The 17,152-nt window shown below is 41.7% G+C and overlaps 3 protein-coding genes and 1 long non-coding RNA gene across 4 annotated transcripts; 1 reads left to right on the top strand and 3 right to left on the bottom strand.

Moving 5' to 3' along the window:
* Nucleotides 1–299: 299 nt before the first annotated feature.
* Nucleotides 300–3,543, bottom strand: trim59 (tripartite motif containing 59). The gene is made up of 5 exons (XM_077612328.1): nucleotides 3,295–3,543; nucleotides 2,113–2,365; nucleotides 1,814–2,035; nucleotides 1,116–1,325; nucleotides 300–998 (listed from the first exon to the last, which is right to left on the bottom strand). The coding sequence occupies exons 2-5, from the start codon at nucleotides 2,362–2,364 to the stop codon at nucleotides 453–455; spliced, it is 1,230 nt and encodes a 409-aa protein (XP_077468454.1). The 5' UTR covers nucleotide 2,365; nucleotides 3,295–3,543; the 3' UTR covers nucleotides 300–452.
* A 451-nt stretch (nucleotides 3,544–3,994) lies between these two features.
* kpna4 (karyopherin alpha 4 (importin alpha 3)) lies at nucleotides 3,995–14,784 on the bottom strand. The gene is made up of 17 exons (XM_077611026.1): nucleotides 14,504–14,784; nucleotides 11,088–11,132; nucleotides 10,811–10,900; nucleotides 9,810–9,839; nucleotides 9,645–9,697; nucleotides 9,151–9,246; nucleotides 8,845–8,930; nucleotides 8,379–8,465; nucleotides 8,110–8,285; nucleotides 7,924–7,968; nucleotides 7,709–7,840; nucleotides 7,504–7,632; nucleotides 6,857–6,961; nucleotides 6,702–6,773; nucleotides 6,451–6,613; nucleotides 6,270–6,361; nucleotides 3,995–6,120 (listed from the first exon to the last, which is right to left on the bottom strand). Exons 1-17 carry the CDS (start codon nucleotides 14,570–14,572, stop codon nucleotides 6,028–6,030), a joined length of 1,563 nt encoding a protein of 520 aa, XP_077467152.1. The 5' UTR covers nucleotides 14,573–14,784; the 3' UTR covers nucleotides 3,995–6,027.
* LOC144083314 (uncharacterized) lies at nucleotides 14,050–16,210 on the top strand. Its single transcript, XR_013303518.1, has 3 exons — nucleotides 14,050–14,780; nucleotides 15,211–15,287; nucleotides 15,624–16,210. It is a non-coding gene; the product is annotated as an uncharacterized LOC144083314 (long non-coding RNA).
* On the bottom strand, nucleotides 14,987–17,068 carry LOC144083312 (ADP-ribosylation factor-like protein 14). The gene is made up of 2 exons (XM_077611040.1): nucleotides 16,458–17,068; nucleotides 14,987–15,842 (listed from the first exon to the last, which is right to left on the bottom strand). Exons 1-2 carry the CDS (start codon nucleotides 16,770–16,772, stop codon nucleotides 15,546–15,548), a joined length of 612 nt encoding a protein of 203 aa, XP_077467166.1. The 5' UTR covers nucleotides 16,773–17,068; the 3' UTR covers nucleotides 14,987–15,545.
* Nucleotides 17,069–17,152: the final 84 nt, after the last annotated feature.

Raw genomic sequence — 17,152 nt, 5'->3', positions numbered from 1 at the left:
CTGGTGGATGGATAATGTAAGCCCCTCAACCACTACTTTTACTATGCCCACTGTGCCTTAATGCTTAGGTATATAGTTTTGAAATCGGCCCTCTATTAAAGCTGCCCGTTATACTCCGGTGGAGGCACTGACATACGGACTTCTGGGAATCATAATCTTTTTGAAACAGCGTTTTCTTCTGTATATATTGTGACCTTTTCCATCGACTTTTCTATTAAAAAGTTTTGAAACTTAATTGTAAGTGATTATTAAATCCTCAAAAAACAGTTTCTTTGAATAAGCAGTCTCACTAGATGGACTCTTAGGAACATGTAAAAACTTTATTGAACGACGTTAGTATTTTGTAAAATAAAAAACTCAGGAAAACAAACAAACAATTCACCCACAAAGCATTAAAGAGTAATCTACAAGAATGGTGCAGTACTGTACAAATGCTTCTTTTTAGAAACAAGTCAACTTGTAAATAAAAGGCTGAGGTCAAGTGGCGATGCAAGGTTTGTGAAGAAGTCAGTCAACTGTTGCCAAAACATTTTCAGCATGGAGAGAATGTGAGCGCTCCAATTTTGTAGGAACATCTGTGCAAGTGCATAGGCCCATTTGCACTGATCACAGGTGGGCATAACTAGCTCCCTCGAACCTTGGCTAAAATGAGTGATGCCAAGCCAGCACACCGACACCACCAACAGAAGCATCAACAACGGCAAAACCATTTGGGGTCCCAGGAAGGACCAGTCTCGCGCCAGGTGGCCATCAGTGCACCGGTCGTAGAGCTCGGGCACCGGTGCCTCGTCCAGCCTATCGAGGGTGACGGTGCTCCAGCGCCGGCGCAGGTAATCGGCCGCTTGGGGCGTGACCGAGAGTTTGGGGGCGCGTGGCAGACTGGCCACGGTGTAGTCGTGTACTCGCTGTCTGAATGCGTGAACCTTCTGCAGGAAGGAGAGCGGAGAGTCCTCCTCCCTCACCGACTCGGCAAAGGAGACCAAGTCTACCTGCTCCTCCTGGAACCGATCAAGGCTACTGTTATGCCCTTCTATTCATTTGCCAAAATTTTAAAGGCAATGACATGTATTTGCTTGTGTAAATGTCCTTTTTTTTTAAAGGGCAGACGTACACACCTGCAGCTCCTTGACCCTGTGGATGAGTGGGTTGTAGGACAGCGACACCTCTGTTAAGGCCTTGTCCAGAACATCCATGTAAGCTTGCTTCTTCTTGAACAGCGTCATCTCCACCGTGTGAAAATATTCAGCCACTTCCAGACGGTCCTGCTCTAACGCAGACTCACAGCGGGCCTTTTCCCTATCCAGTTGTTCGCCCAGCTCACACACCTAACACACATTGTCCAGTGTGTCCAGTGTAAAACACTTCAAAATCATGGTCGGCCGATATACCGACTTTTCACAGATCATCAGCCGATATAATAGAATAACTCTTAAAAGCACTCTTTTGATGAGGATTTTCTTAGAAAGAACACAGATTCTACTCATGAACCAAACCCACAGAAAACATGTAAAATTACACGTTTGTGTTCTAAAAGACCATTTTTGGGCTCCGATTATGTATTTAATATTTATTTATCTGTTCTGTTTGTTGTTGATATTCTTGCACGTCCCCACTTATTTACGTTATTGACTAATTACTTATTTATTGATTATTTAGTTATTTATTGTTATTATTTATTGACTATTTGTTTGTCCATTTGCTAAGCTTTAAATCTCATTTATATAATGTCAATAAAAACATTCAATTCAATATATATATGCAGAAGACAGCCAACGTGGAAGGAAGCTGTTTAACCCTTCTGCTTGGCACTCACCTGCGCCCATCTGTCCTCGGAGAGTTGTTCGAGCAGGTGCGAAAAGGTCAGCTTCTCTCTGTCAAAAGTGGCCTGCAGGTCATCGATGGTGTGGCCCTGGTGCTGGCCCACAGTCAGACACAAGCCACAAATGACCTCACGGTCTTGGACGCAGTACACGTTGAGGGGCTGCCCCGGGTGTTCCGGACACACGAGAGATTTGGGCTTGCTGTTCCGCTGGTACTAAAAAAAGAAAGAAAATACATTTTAGAAGACAACCAAAAGCCCGATAGAGGGAGCTTTCGGACGCTTTGGCGTACCTTCTCGATGACGGCGCGCAGGGAGACGTTGGTCGGCAGAGTGTCCACGCCCGACATGGGCAGCTCCACCACGCTGCGGCAATTAGGGCACTTGAGGGGCGGGTGCAGAGGACGCCAAATGGAGTAACTGTACGACGCGAGCAGGGTGTCCAGGCAGTTGCGGCAGAAGGTGTGGGAGCACGGCAGCACCCGTGGGTCCGAGAACAGCGAGTAACACACGGAGCAGGTCAGGTCCTCCTCCAGAATGTCCATGCTGGGGGAAAAGTTTTTTATTTTATTTCCAAATTTCATTTTTTAAAGTAAGTTCATGTTATGTTTTGTTATGTTCCTGATGATTTATGGTCAGTTTTTTGTACATATTTTACCGTCTCGGGTTGGTTTTGGGGTATTTTACGTCACTTTTAGATTTTGGGAGATTTTTCAGGTCCCCTCTTATTGATATCCAGTCTTTTTTTGCCATTGGAAATAAATGGCCATACACATTTGGTGTGCTTTGATTTCCCTTCTTTTATATGACCGTGTTTAAAGAGATAGATTTTTATACTTGACCAATTCAATATTTGGCCCAAAGGAACTGCAACGGTTTGTTGTTGCCATTTCAAAAAAAAAAAAAAACGTTTTTGTGGGAACCGTAGAGGGAGTTTAATCGAAACAAAGCCTGCTTTTGAGAATCTCTTTTGGAGACTGTCAACGTGGGTGTAATAAATGGAAGTTTAAAAACGAATACACGAATGTGCGGATAAATTAAGCATAGTTTTCAGTGGTAGTAGGCCCTTAATCCTGCAATTTTCTGTCACGTAATATTTTGCAGGCTTTAGTTTTGAGGAAGCCTTTTGCCAATGGGTATCAATGCGTGCACCCATTAGGAACAGGTGTGCTTTTGAGTCCATTGTTAATGCATTTTTCAGCTAATTTCGCAATATAAAAAGCGCAATTCGCTAATGGCATTGCAGTAGTTACACTTAGTATTTAGGTTTTCATACTTAAATTGAAGTCTAAAGTTTCGCGCTACATTGAGAGACGTAAAACAGAATTGTTTATCGATGAACACATAAACATGCTATGGCTTTTATTGTATTTCCCCACTTTTGCTCGGTTATCGCCAAAAGGTTTACCCAAATTAGCACAATGGCTCTGACGGCGTAAAATGTTTTCTTCTTAGTCATTTATATGGTTACTTACTTGTCAAAGTTGGATATTGCTTTCCCAAATAGTCTACTTGAGTACTTCTTTTCCTGTTTCCGGGTGGTTTCTATTAATAGAGAATCTCATATTCCTTGTACGTGAATAATAATCGATTCTTGTGTCACTGTGGTCGGTTTTACGCACCCAAAAATGAAACAAAAAATATATTAGCGTCTTTCTTGTGAAGGTACCGGTGAGTCAGTTTGCATTTAACAGCCACCTGAAACGTATCTATTAATTTCCTTGCGCATGCGTGGGAAGGGGCTTTTCAGCCAATCAGCTATCACCGGACAAATTTTGAACAGCGGATAAAGCATTAACCGTTTCAGTGATATATCTTTTTTTTTCAATATATAGTACTATTTCTTCTAATATGCCTTTTAAGTTTTATTTCAATTACGATTTTATTTGGAAATATTTATATTTTGCATTACGCTTTTTTAATTTAAAAATTAGGTGGTTAGCGAGTCTGCCTCACAGTTCTGGGATCGAGGGTTCGATCCCAAGTGAGTCCACACTTGGTTTTGTCAAACTACTCCAGTCTCCTCCCACATGCCAAAAAAACATTGTCCGTCTATAATGTCAAAGCTACTTTGTGCCTGAATAAAAACAGTTATTTTTTAGAGCAACTGAAGTTAGCCATCATAACAGTTGGGTTCAGTCACATATAGACAAGAATAATCAATAACACAAACAATTTATCAATGTGGGGTTCACTATTTATTGATTTCAAACAACCTAAGCTGTGACCTACCACCTCAAAAGTTTTGGGTTAACCACCTTGATTTCAGTATACAATTTTTCCTTTTTTTTTTGTTTAGACCAATAATCATATCTCCACTAATAAAGATTGTTGGGGGGGAAATCCTGTTGGTGTCCAATGGAATATTTGAGGACTCATTATTTAGTTACATGTATCCAGAGTTGAACACAAACTTAGCGAAGTTGGGTTTAGACACTTAACTGTCAGGAAAGGGGGGGCTTAATTACTTTTTTGTACAGCAAATTTTGTCAATGGTTCCACATAGAGATTTTGAACACCCACAAAAGGAACAAAAATAAAGAATGGGGTTAGTCTCTCGTAGTCTAACCGAGACAGTTGTCCTGAAATGTAATATTTCTCAATTATCACTTGGGAAAAAAAATCTCAGATGATTCAATAAAGAACAGTTGTGAATTGATGCATATTGTTGAGGCCGCTGGCAGGTCAGACAAATCCATCTTGACAAAGACTTGAGGACCTCACTTTGCAGTACATGTGCAAAAACCATACAGATTTATCAAGTGAGACACTAATGGAAGTGGGGACAAGGAAAAGGGTAACATGTAACATCTAAGCACAGTTTACTTAAAATCAAAATTACACTGTATACACAGCCTAATGAAACTAAAAAAAAAAGACCCTAAAAAGGAACTGTGCCATCACTGAGTACATGCAAGAGTTATGAGATTCACAATCCTACGTGAAAAGGGCCATTGTTCACTTCTCCCTTTAATGATTAAGTCAAAAGTCTGGCAAACAAAACTTCAATGATTTTACTGTATTTCCAATAAAACTCAACAGATCGTTTCATTGGTAATTTCCCAGCATCAAGCTTGTATGATGATGTGGCATAGCTTTAGGGTTATGATTTGAATGTGGGTTGTGTAGATCGCCTTTACATAAGCCATGAAAATAAAAGCTGGAAAAGGAAATGAACCAAAAAGGAACAAAATGATAAAAAGGAACACGCCAGAGGCATACATAAAAGCCCCAAAGCCACCAAATGTATCTTCCTCCTAGACTGCACCTCTTCTCTGTGCATCTGCCATTAGCATTGTCCAGTGTCAATTAATAGCAACTTAACTGAAAACAAAATTCTCCTTGCTATGATTTTTTTTTCTTCTCTTCTTCCCATATCCAAAGTTCTTCCTTTCCTTTCAGGGACTTGAAGATCAGCCTCAAAGGCCGAATTTCTCGTCTAAACCTCGCTCATGATGTCGCATTTGTGTATCTTCTGCTGTCTCCCGCACGCGTCCTCGCACACTTCCAGTCACGCGCACGCACACACAACCCATCCGCCCATTCGCTCGCTCACGTGACACGCAGCCGTAATCCTGTTCTCACCCAGCCCGGAGGGGGAGACGATGAGGGTGTCCCATCAGGACGTCCTTTTTGGGAGGAGATGAACCTGGCTCCTCAGCGTTGAGTCCAGACATTCATACGCAATGGCTTCATTCACACATGTCTGATAGCGTGGCCGATCGGGGGAAGGCGGCGGGCGCCCTCTAGGATTGCGACGACTGCTCGGTTCGTCGACGTTCGTAATTAAGAGTTCGCAGGTTGTGTTGTTGGTTCTCTTCGGGCGGACGTCGAGGTATTGAAGTCGTTGCTCCACTAACGGAAGTTGTGTCGCCGTGTCTCTCGACACGTTTCGTTGGAGATGTTTTGCCTGGTTTTGATTATTACTATTTTTGGTTGCAACATGTAGCCACTCATTCTCACTCGCACCCACTCGCCAACTCAAACTTCATTTGGGCTGCTTTCCCGCGGGAAGGCCCAATGAAATCCACACATTTTTCTCTCTCAGATAAGATGCAGCCATGGATCCCACGAGCCAAGCACAATGGATCAAATTTCTCTCACACTCGCTCTCTTTCGCTCGCTCTCGCTCTCTTTCGCCTAATTTTGTTTATGTTGAACAGAGTGCTGCATCGTGAACAAAACTCCAGAATAGCCCCGGATGCCGTCTAGAACTGGAATCCTTCGGCTGGCACGTTGGAGGAGTTGAAGCCATAAGTTCCACCCTGGATGGGTTCAGGGGCCAGGGTGTCGTCGTCAATCTGAGTCAGCCGGGAAAAAGAACAATATTCAGTTGCAAAGACTACTGTGATCAGTCAAAAATTGAGGCGTGGCTAAAATGATCAAAATAGCAATTTTCTAATGAATCAATCTTGATTCATTACAACAATGGAAAAAGCTTTTAACTTACATCAGATGAGAAAAACTGATCAATAATTTGATATGCGAGCTTGTAGATATCTCCATTTTCATGATTCTGGAGCTGTTCGACTTTCTCCAAACCTGGAGAGACAAATCCCATCAAGCAGTAGTTAAACAGGGCCAGGGAAAAAAAAGAAGACTGTTAGCTATCTGCCTGAAAGTAAACCAACCTCCACATTCTTCAATGAGATTGGCAATAGTTTCAGCTTTTTCGTCAGCCATCTTCAGAATATTGCTGAGGCCATCCAGTACCACCTGCACCACTTGGGCGTCCTTGACTGTGAGCAGGTTGCAAAATGGCGGAATGACCTTCTTTTCAATCAGATGCGCCACCTAAAGGCAACAGAAGAATAGACCTTTAAGGACTGTATGCTTTCATTACATTTTTCCATTTCACATGACAGCAGAAAAGACTCTTCACCTGATCTTTCCTTCCACTTATTGTGAGGTTGCTGATAGCCCAAGCAGCTTCCTTTTGAGTTCCAAAGTCACCCTGAATTGACAAACCAGTCAGTTTACAATGCTTTGAATGTCTTTTACACAGGTTTTTACAATTTGTGCGACCTGACAGGTTACCTTGTCAAGGAGGTGAATGATCATGGGTACTAGCTTAGCATCAATGACAGCCTGTACCTGCTGCTGATTTCCTGCTGTGATGTTGGACAAAAACCACACCGCCTCCTACAAGATAAACAAGATACATCCGCAAAAATATAAAAAAGGTCATGCACCACACGTTTCGCTTGTTCCCCACTGAGTCGGAACTGGATCAGAATCCAGACATCCACAAAAAAGGGGATGCTGTCTGAGACTTGAGTGCTGTGGGTGGGGTGAGAGCGATATTGAGGCTATAATCATTGTCCATGTCACAAGATGGGCCTCTATTTGAAAGTGACAGGTCTCAGATGCACTCCAATATCAGCAGAGATGATTGTCAGCACTCTCATACCACCAACCCATTAATTTGATTCACAATCGGTCACCAGCATGCACACAAACTACCAACCCCCTGTTCTACCAGAACTTAACACCAACTACCGTCGAAGGTGATCCTCATCGTCGCCGTCGTGGAAACTTACAACAGATATCATTTCCCCCCTCTCAAACTTTCGCGCAACATTCACACTTGCACGTCTCAGATGTCATCAGTTCCAGCGACATTGTGATGATGGAAGAACTCGAGTGGAGTGGGGGTGTCGCTGGGCGTCGCGTGTATGTGTTACCTTGTTAATTTTCTCCTTGGGGTGTGACAGCAGAGCTGGGAAGTGGTTGAGAGCTTCACAGTTGAGCACCGCCTGCGTCTGCTCATCTGTTCCAGTAACGATGTTGCCCACAGCCCTGAGGGCAGCGGTCTGGATAAAGAGTGGAAAAGGATCATAAATATGACATAACTATAATTTTAAATGAATCCAGGCCGCCCTGCCCTACCTGGACTTTGACCTCCTGTTGGCTGAGCAGTGGGACCAGGTGAGGGACGATGCCAGAGTCAATCACCATTTGGATCTGCTCATTCCCAGCATCGGTCAAATAGGACAGAGCCCACACCGTGTCAACCAAAATCTGGAAGCAGAAGCGTTGATCATTTGAATTTCATTAGCTGGCAGCAAGACTTCCCGAATTCGTCAAATGTAGAGTTTACTCACGTTGACATCCGTGTGGTGGATCAGCAAACGCAGAGCTGGCAGGATCTATGAATTCAAAATGGATATTGTTAAGTGGTAAAAAGGGAAGCTTTAATGGCAGAAACTTCAGGTGTATATTCCAATTTAGAGAAGCCACTCATGAGATGCAATATAACCCTGAATTGGTTTTCCAAAAATGTCACAAACCTCTTGGATGGTCTCCATTGGCGGTGGTGGGTCTTTATGGCGGCACAAGTTCACCATAACCCATGTGACATTGCGAAGGAAGGTGATGGGGATGGGGATGGAGGGACTAATGAAAGACAGCAGGGGCTTGACAACGCCCAAGCCGATCACATAGTCCCTGCATTGCGGGCCGTCGCCTGAAATCAAGAAGCGTGCCCATGTCAGTTTGCCTTTTTATCTCATAGGTGATCCCAAATATGGTAACTTCGCTCTTGACAATGTACACTTACCAATGATGTTACCCAACGCCCAGACTGCCTGTTCACACACATTCTGATGAGGGGATTGAAGCAGTCTCAGGAAGCGTGGCACAGCGTCTGCATACATAAACAGCTTGGAGTTATTTAGAGGTACATGTTGATACATCAAGAGAAGAACCTTGGTGCTAATTCAGAAAGAAAAACATATCTGTACCTAATCATGTGTGTAGCGTTTTTACATTAGAAAAATAAAACATTTATGCTAGCACGCTCCTAGCCTAGTTCAAGTGAGAATATAGGGATTTTATCAGACAAACAGCTCTGTTTGATGGCGTTAGAGGAAAAACAAGTTAAAGCTGCCTCTGAATGATTTCTAGCACTATAATTATCAATCGTATGTCTCTTTCCTATCAAAAACAAAAACAAATGAAAAGATGATCCTACTTCACGCATACAGTCAGAATTACAGACCCGCCAAGAAATCGAGTGTGCTTACGGGAATCCACCACAGCTTGGGTCTGCTCAGAAGTTCCAGAGGCTATGTTGGTCAAAGCCCAGGCTGCCTCAAACTGCAGAGAAGGGCTGCAAAACAGAAAAAAAATACACATTGAAAGCCATCTTTTAAGAACACAGATTAAACACGATCTGATGCATCATTCGGATAAATTGCCATTCCCAGAGGGTGAAAGCTCAAACACATTTGCATACTTGTATCGCTGTTGACATATCGGATGAGCGTCAGGTATTACATAGCTAAACTACTTAAAAATAATCACATAAAAAAAGATTGGTGTCAACCTACTTGTCATCTCTATCCAGACAGTGGACCAGGATAGGAAGGATCCCAGACTCAATGAGGTCATCTATGGGAGGGTTGCGGTCGCTAGATAACAATTTCCTAGAAAACGGTGGTGACAAGCAACACCCCATTAATTGTATAGAAAGAAAAATTACATGCTAACAAGAAGGAATTGCAGAAAAATGCAACATCAAAAAAGAAATGGCAGATAATAATACTGTGACATGTTTCTCGTGCAGATGGCACCGTAGAATGTCAATGTTGCAAACTTCAGTGATCCACAAATTTACAAATAATGTGCTCCCTCTTTTTTTTAATAATTATTATTGTGCTTTGCGTAAGACAAAACTGTACAAGTCAGACACCAGAGCGCACTTGAAGTAAAAATGACAACAGGGAAAGCTTTGAGAGGAAAAACAACAACATTACAATTGAGAACTGGCGCCAATTTATATCAGAAATGTGTATTTTTCTGGCTTGTGCATACGTGTTAATACCTGGCAGCCTGAATAGCACTCAGTTGGATGCCCTGGTTATCACTGGTGGCATTCTACGGCACAAAAATGACAATTAAACTCATTCACGTTTAATTTTCAGAGACCGAATCTTAAAGGATCATAACATCGAGTAAGGAAGGAAGTGAATGAAACACGATGACTTACTTGCACTATTGCTTCAAGAGAGGTATTTTGCTGAAAAATGACATTTTGGAAAGTGGTTAGTCATGAAAAATGCACTAACAAATGCTCCTGGCACCCCATTATGACTGCACTCAAATTTCCTCCCACATTTTCTGAACCTCCATGAGTAAAAATATCCTCCTTCAAATTGCAAACAAGAAGTACGGAACACCAGGAAGAGGAACAATATTCTTGTTTATCTTGTATCTCAACCCAAAAATATGCTTTAAACTTATTGCCTCAAGTCAAATGAAACATTTTGTAAAAGGTGTATGAGAAGATAATAGTTTTATTTCCCAAGAGAGAAAATCTTCACTGACAATTAAATATTAAAAAGGGGACTAACATGTTGAGCATTTAAATCAAGCAGCCATCAGACTTTTCCCACAAAAAAAAGACACACTGGGCTGTGGCATGGTGACTCAGAGCAGCGTGTCATTGTTGATCTACGGCTAAGTAGGCCATTTGTATTCCGCCCTCTCAACAGCACTGAGCAGTTAGCCTGATTGAATCTCTGAAGTGCTGAGTGGCCTCTTTGCCACCAAGCCCGGAGCTCTTCTGCTCAGAATGGGATGCCCGATTACCGGGTAACAAACCATGTGAGCGACCACAAGAGACATTAATGAACAAAATCATGCTTGAATGACATAAATGGTATAGTATGAAAAAGAACGTTGACCTATGAGTACCTCAACTCCTTGAGTGACGTGCCCTGGGAGTATTTGCGTTTGAATTTAAATTTTTAACACGTTATGTTCCAGACAAGAAGTATGCACGGACAGTGTGCTTTAATATATTTTAACCTGTTTGGAATTTAACCCAACCCTCAAGCAATCAAAGGCAAAATTAGAAGAAAAAAACCTAAGGGAGAGGCATAGACAGCAGAGCAATCCAAATAGATTGTCAAAAAATGAGAAAAATCCCTGGAATAACAATTGAAAAACAATATATCTATTTTCCAATGACAAAGAAATTATCCATACCGATCTGAAATCTCCATCCACATCACAATCCTCGCAAATGTCCTCATGGGGTACATTTCTTCTCTTCAGAAGGTGCTCATCTCTTTTGTTCTGTTATGAAGCAAAAGAAAAAGGCTGTTATATTTATTCATGCATGCATGGTTCGTTTACTAATCTGAACAACACTGCAACAATTTACAAGTACAGTGGTTAAAATAATAAATATGAAAAAACTGAAAATAAAATAGTATCATCTAAACACTGACGAGAAATATAGCCCATGAAGGCAGGCAGTTACCTTTCTCAGTTCCACCACAACTTCAGTCCTCTGTCTTCTCATAGACTGTTGAGACAAAAATATCATTAGTATTGGTACTAGATGATAGCTGTCAAATAATTAAACCATAAACAATGACGAGAATAAACAGATTAAATTGTGGTTGTTTGCTTTTTGGAGGCTTGTACTGTAACACCACAACAGATTGGCAACCCTAGAAAAAAAAGAGGGTGTTAAAAAAAAAAACTAATCTGTGATATAATTCACCATTACATCTGATGAGTTTGCTTCGCCTCGAAATGCTGCCAATTCCTTTAAACTTGTGAAACATTTAAATTTGGAACAAACATTAGTATGAGTTTTTACTACCAATAATTTCTACCAGGAGAAAAGGCCATGCAAACAAATTGGAGGCGGGCCACCTACACCCCCCGAACAGATTTGGTCTCCGCTCGACTTCCAAGTCCCTAGCAGGGTTAGGAACGGGGCCAGCTGGACCTTTTTGGACAGCCCCCGAGTCTGCCACCCAAAGATGGAGCATGACGGCAACCAAACGCAACCGTCACAAGAGCTATAAAATGACTCAGGCCTACAAAATGATTAAGCTTGTGTTGCCCATTTTAAACGGTTTAGAATAAAAATATAATTACAGTGATGATTCGCAGTTTTTTCTGAGGAACTAACAAGCCAGGTTTCCAAATTTAGAAATCGATGTCCCGCCCCAACCAACCCATTATAAGAGAAGTTCTTTGTCCTCGTTAAGGTTGCCAGAGCACTGTAGACTTTATAAACTAAGGGTGCAGATATAGCACATGGATATCCATACACTTATGCTACAAGGACATTTGCTTGCTTCTACTCACACTATGATATAATACAGTAAAACCCCAACAGAAAATCTCTAGTCATTTTTCTGTATTTTTTTAAGTCCAGTAGAAGAAAAAAAATCTTCTTAAACTGTGACGTCGAAAGGAATGTGCCCAGTCGACAAGCATTCCTACTGAGAAACAAGGGAATGCCCATGAATAAAAATGCCCTGCCAATGTTGGTTTTTGACAATGAGGGTCTCCCCTAGACCGAAGTCTTTTATGACAACATCATTTTTACATCACTCTAGACTCTGGTCCCCTCGCAAAGTCCCGGGGAACAAAATCGCAACATACAAAGAAGTATTTGTTGTTCTTTGTTTTCTAAAGATCACATGAGATTTCTGCCTTAGAGGACTTGGCTGGATTAGTATTGGAACAGAATCTTGTATTCCGATTGGAGCACAAGACACTATGAAGAATGATGAATAAAACCGTATAAGATCTGAGAAATAAATGGATGTGTCTGCAGCACCTGTGCAAGTCCCATCGCAAGATTCACAAGTGACATTTGCACCAATTGATTTCCATGTCAGGCGTTCAATTAATATAATTTTGTTATGATCGGCCAAAGGCCGATTTATAAATAAAAATCTGATAAAAAAGAAAGAATATTGTGTTAACAGTTTAGGTGATTATCTTTTTAACTGGGGATTTTTCACCACCAAGTCACCAAAGGGAAGTAGTCGTAGAAGGAATATGAATTGGAAGAGCATCCAAATCAAGTTGCCAGCTCCTTACAAATGTTGCCTGTTAAAGAATTCAGATTGGGAGAATTCTAGCCAATTCTACATAGTGCAAGTGCAATATTTGTGGCAACACTGTTGGTATGGGAGTAAAAAAAACAAGAACAACCAAAAAAAACACATTACATGTATGGAATCATTTTGTGAACTTCAGAAAAACTTTGAAAGAGTTTAAACCCAGTACTTGCACCAAAACAACTTGTCACTATGGTTACTGTTTTGACTCTATTATACCTTTACATTATTGCATTTTTTACTGGTCTTTATTTTTTGTTTTGTTTTACTTGCTTGTGTGCGGGTATACCGAAAAAGTTCAATAGATTTTTGGGTTTCCATTTGTATATTTCATTTATATATACCTTTGTATAGGTTCTACTGCTTAATCAACAAATATTCTCAGGCTCAAACATCAGCAAACAGCTGAATTTCATTTCTTTTCTGTTGTTATAAGCTTCTGGAAATCCCGTATTGGTCGCCGTCAAGTTGTAATTATGAATTTTCTTTTCATCTTGTCAGGTAATATGAAGTTTATTTTGTCATTATTCTGTTGTAATAAATGATAATTTAAAAAGTGAAAAATGCATTTTACAAAAGAGCACATTTGCTGGGGTTCACTAACAGTTGGAGAGATGCTTATTTGCCTCCTGATTGATAGTTACTGTGCTTTGGAGCAAGGCACTGTCCTCTATCCCTGGCCCCCATCATTTTTTGCAAACCCCTTCACAGTGTGACCCCTCCATGCACACCTTCGTGTTTGAAACCCATTCGCTGCAGTGAAGAAACACATCCAGTGTAATAAATATAACACATTGGTGTCGCTGTCATTCCAGAAGAGATCCTTGAGTGTTGCCGGGGAATTTTGTTGTGCCACATTGCTATTAGCAGACATGAAGACAGATATACACAACCAGAATTTTTCATATTCCATCTGCCACATCGTGGTTGGTTTGATTAATAGTATGCATTGCGAAAACAGTGACGGCGAGGACGAGTCACTGTCAGGACAGCTTCCGTAGACAGGCCTAACTACCGTGCTGCAAAACGAAATATCACTACTTAGCAAATAGGGCGTAGCAGAGAATTCTAATCAATTGTTTGATCAAACAAACATACATAAGACAATTTTGTAAAACGCAATCATTACTGCGTCAAATCATGTAAATCATCACAATCGATGGCTAGCGTACAGCTGAGCTCCCACCATGTCCGATTACAGGTTATCAAAAATGCAATTTCAAGCTCGGTTATAAGCAGATTTGGTTCAACAATCGGTGGAATTTGCCCCATTTGGAGGTTAATTCTCCCCCGCTATTGTTTTTATGCTAAGGCCGAGGGAGGGGGTTGCGGCTCCCGATCTTAACAGGCGCTAGCCGAACTGCAGCCTCGATGTGATGTGGATAGGCCACATTGTTAAGATCGCAACCAAGGAGATCGTCCTCGATATCCTCTTTTCGATCACTAATGTGATCGTTTATTCAAATATTTGAGGGGTGTTCACATCAATCTAAGGCGCGCACTTGCTTGACTTGGACTAGCGTGCCCACCCAGGCCTGGGTAGCTGTAAGCTAGCGGAACCGAGGGGAGGCGTATGGATAGCCCATTTGATACTTGTCTAATGTAAAACGCATACATGTGTAAAGAAAGCCAACCCTACGTGTTAAAATCATCAAGCCGACGCTATGACTTTAAAAAATTATCCTAAGTGAAGGCCGTAGTCAGAGCCTGAGGGCAAAGTTCTCGATGGTGCAAATTAGAAACGACGTCACAGGGGAAGCTAAGGGGACCAAGTTGGCGGCGAAAAACGCAAGAGCCCTCCATTTTTTACCTCTAAATCCCGGCCCTTGTTCTTGAAATTCTTCAGTCGCTGGTTGTCCAGTTTGTCGTTGTCGGCCATGTTAGCGATCGCAGGGAGGCAGAACGTAGTTAGTTTCACTCGTGGAATTAGCCACTTATGCTAGCCTTCCTTTCTCGCTCGTTAGCGTACTATTTTTTGCTACACTGCTGGAGAGGCCGCGATGCATTCTGGGATTGCCGGTGGCGGAGTGAAGGGTGGGGGAGGATTCTCCCCTCTCATTGGTTTGGTCCAAGATACCCGCCAATACGTACGTGACACCGGCGTAGCCGACGTAAAATGTCCTGTGCGACATCGACTACATTTTATAAACGGTCTAAATTTAAAAAGGAACAATTATCATTGGGAAGTGTTGCGATAGTTTAGAAGTATACTCATTATAGTACACTTATAGTATGGTAAAATCATATATTATACGCCAAAGTGTGCGTAAATAAATGATTGCAAATGATGGCATCAGGGATTCTTGACTCATTTATTTACATGCAGTTACATGAAACTGGCATAAGGTTCCATTTTTATGCTCCTCCACATTTTACGACAGAATAATTCTATTCATGAATAAATAATACAAATTATTTTCATTGTTAAAAAAAATAAGACTGCCAGATTGGTGTGAAAATAATTAATAAAAATGTAAACACAATGATTGTCATTGTCATCATTATGATTTTTTTCAGACAGTCATTCCACAAAGACATACAGTTCTGAAAAGCATGACCTGGACTGAACTACACAGTTGAACAGAAACTTTGAGGTATGGTTTAACATTTCTCCCTCCCGAGCATTTGAATCAGATTCTCATGTCACGCAATGTGACCTCACATTTGAACTCTTTAAGTGTCATTGTCCTGACCCAAAACTAGGTTCTCTTCTCTGCATTTCGGAAAAAAAAGACTTCTCACATTAAGCAAAGAATGCTGCGTGGAGATCTTCAAATGGCACGCTTTAATTTGATCATAGATGAGGCAGGCAAATAGGAATGCTTGGATTAATCATCAGATAAGATCCTCTATCAGCCACATAACAAGGCAGTGATCCTGAAGCTTTTGGACTTCATCTTGACCTGTATGTCCGCCTGTGTTTGTCTCAGTGGGGTCTTCATCAGGTACACCATCCTCCTGAAGCCTTCCTCCAACCCCGCCCCCGTGATGCCTGAGGATGGTTGGATGAACCATGGCCTCCTGCCTTCGCACTGTCGCCTCACCTCCAGCCTTCGGCAAACCTCCTCCGGGCTAAAAGCACCGCACAAATCCTGTTTGTTGGCGAGGACGACCAAGGGAATTCCTCGCAGACTCTCGTACTTCAAAACCTTGAGTAGCCAAAAAGAAGGATGCATCATCTTGACATTTTAAATGATGGTTATTTGTGAGCTTTCACAACAAAACTAGACATTAAAAATTTGAATTTGCAGGTCTGTTTACAAAAGGTCAAATACAATTTATTGTGAACATTTCTGAGGTAGGCATTTATTCATGAGTCAATAAGGAAATAGTTTTTGATAAAATTCAAACATCGCCTGCAGGGATGATTTTTCACTTTGGAATTTTAAGACAGATGTTTATATGGTGCACTCATTACTACAAAATGTATAAAGCTCTACATCTAAAATAAATTAGGTTAGGAACTATGATGCTGCCCCACTGCACTTATCAAAAAGGCAAATTAACCAAATGAAGAAAAAAGTAAATGACAATTTTTGTAATAATTGTGAGACAAGTGTTACAATAATTAATAATAAATTAACACAATCAGGATTGTCATTCTTTATGAATTTGTCACAATTTTGGTTTGGAAAACCCCATAAATCGCATCCCCACAATGCATCGTAAATTTAAATTGCATCCTTTTAAGTGCAACTCTGCAGCACAGCCCCAACACTTTACATACTATGAATGAACCATATCAAAACATAAGCAATAATTACCCGATGAAGTTCTTTGCGGGCCTCGTCCAGCCTCCCAGCTTCGGCGCTGTCCACCACAAACACCAGCCCAGCTGTGTCGGCGTAGTGATGCTTCCAGTGAGGCCTCATCTTCCTCTGGCCACCCACGTCCCAAATGGTGAGACCCGGGCTGCTCCTTTCCGTGTCCAGAGTTTCCACATTGAATCCCACAGTGGGCACGGTCACCACACTCTCGTTGTACTTGAGTTTATAAAGCAAGGTACTCTTCCCGGATTGGTCTAGACCCAGCATCAGGACCTGCGCTTGCCTCCGAGGCTTGGAGCCGTGCATCCCCATGTCTGATCCCAAAAGTGGAATGGGCTGGTCTCGGTTTTGTTGCGTAAGGCAAAAGTTGGCACCCAGTGGGTGCCTGCAGTGCTGTCTGTCTGCAAGATCAGTATGCAGTCACTATGCTTTATGTACACTAGTTTAATGTGATCCCGCCCTTCTGTTGTGACGGGGTCCTCCATGGGCAGACGTAGCTTTCAGTAAGGCTATTTATACGAAAAGTGACTGTGCGAAAATGATGTGTGACATGCACTTTGTACTCTGGTTACTGGAGTCGGTTCACACCTGTCTCGGTCTGTCATTCAGCTCCAAAATAAACGGAAGACCTTGTTTGGGATATCCGGATTTTTGAACTGACATACTTACTCTACAACGCAAACATAGGCTGG

Source organism: Stigmatopora argus, chromosome 10 (assembly GCF_051989625.1).
Source record: "Stigmatopora argus isolate UIUO_Sarg chromosome 10, RoL_Sarg_1.0, whole genome shotgun sequence".
NCBI classification, from domain to species: Eukaryota; Metazoa; Chordata; class Actinopteri; order Syngnathiformes; family Syngnathidae; genus Stigmatopora; species Stigmatopora argus.
This window is presented reverse-complemented; position numbering and strand designations above follow the sequence as displayed.

What these genes read in the sequence shown, in the direction of transcription:
- LOC144083312 (XM_077611040.1), bottom strand. Translation starts at nt 16,772, where the DNA reads ATGGGGATGCACGGCTCCAAGCCTCGGAGGCAAGCGCAGGTCCTGATG. An exon ending in CCCGCAAAGAACTTCATCGG is followed by an intron (nt 15,843 to 16,457) that starts GTAATTATTGCT and finishes TGGCTACTCAAG; the next exon opens with GTTTTGAAGTACGAGAGTCT.
- kpna4 (XM_077611026.1), bottom strand. Translation starts at nt 14,572, where the DNA reads ATGGCCGACAACGACAAACTGGACAACCAGCGACTGAAGAATTTCAAG. An exon ending in TTGTGGTGGAACTGAGAAAG is followed by an intron (nt 10,901 to 11,087) that starts GTAACTGCCTGC and finishes GCTTCATAACAG; the next exon opens with AACAAAAGAGATGAGCACCT. An exon ending in CCAAGCTGTGGTGGATTCCC is followed by an intron (nt 8,466 to 8,844) that starts GTAAGCACACTC and finishes TTATGTATGCAG; the next exon opens with ACGCTGTGCCACGCTTCCTG.
- trim59 (XM_077612328.1), bottom strand. Translation starts at nt 2,364, where the DNA reads ATGGACATTCTGGAGGAGGACCTGACCTGCTCCGTGTGTTACTCGCTG. An exon ending in TGCGCGCCGTCATCGAGAAG is followed by an intron (nt 2,036 to 2,112) that starts GTACGCCAAAGC and finishes TTCTTTTTTTAG; the next exon opens with TACCAGCGGAACAGCAAGCC. An exon ending in ACAGGGTCAAGGAGCTGCAG is followed by an intron (nt 999 to 1,115) that starts GTGTGTACGTCT and finishes GATCGGTTCCAG; the next exon opens with GAGGAGCAGGTAGACTTGGT.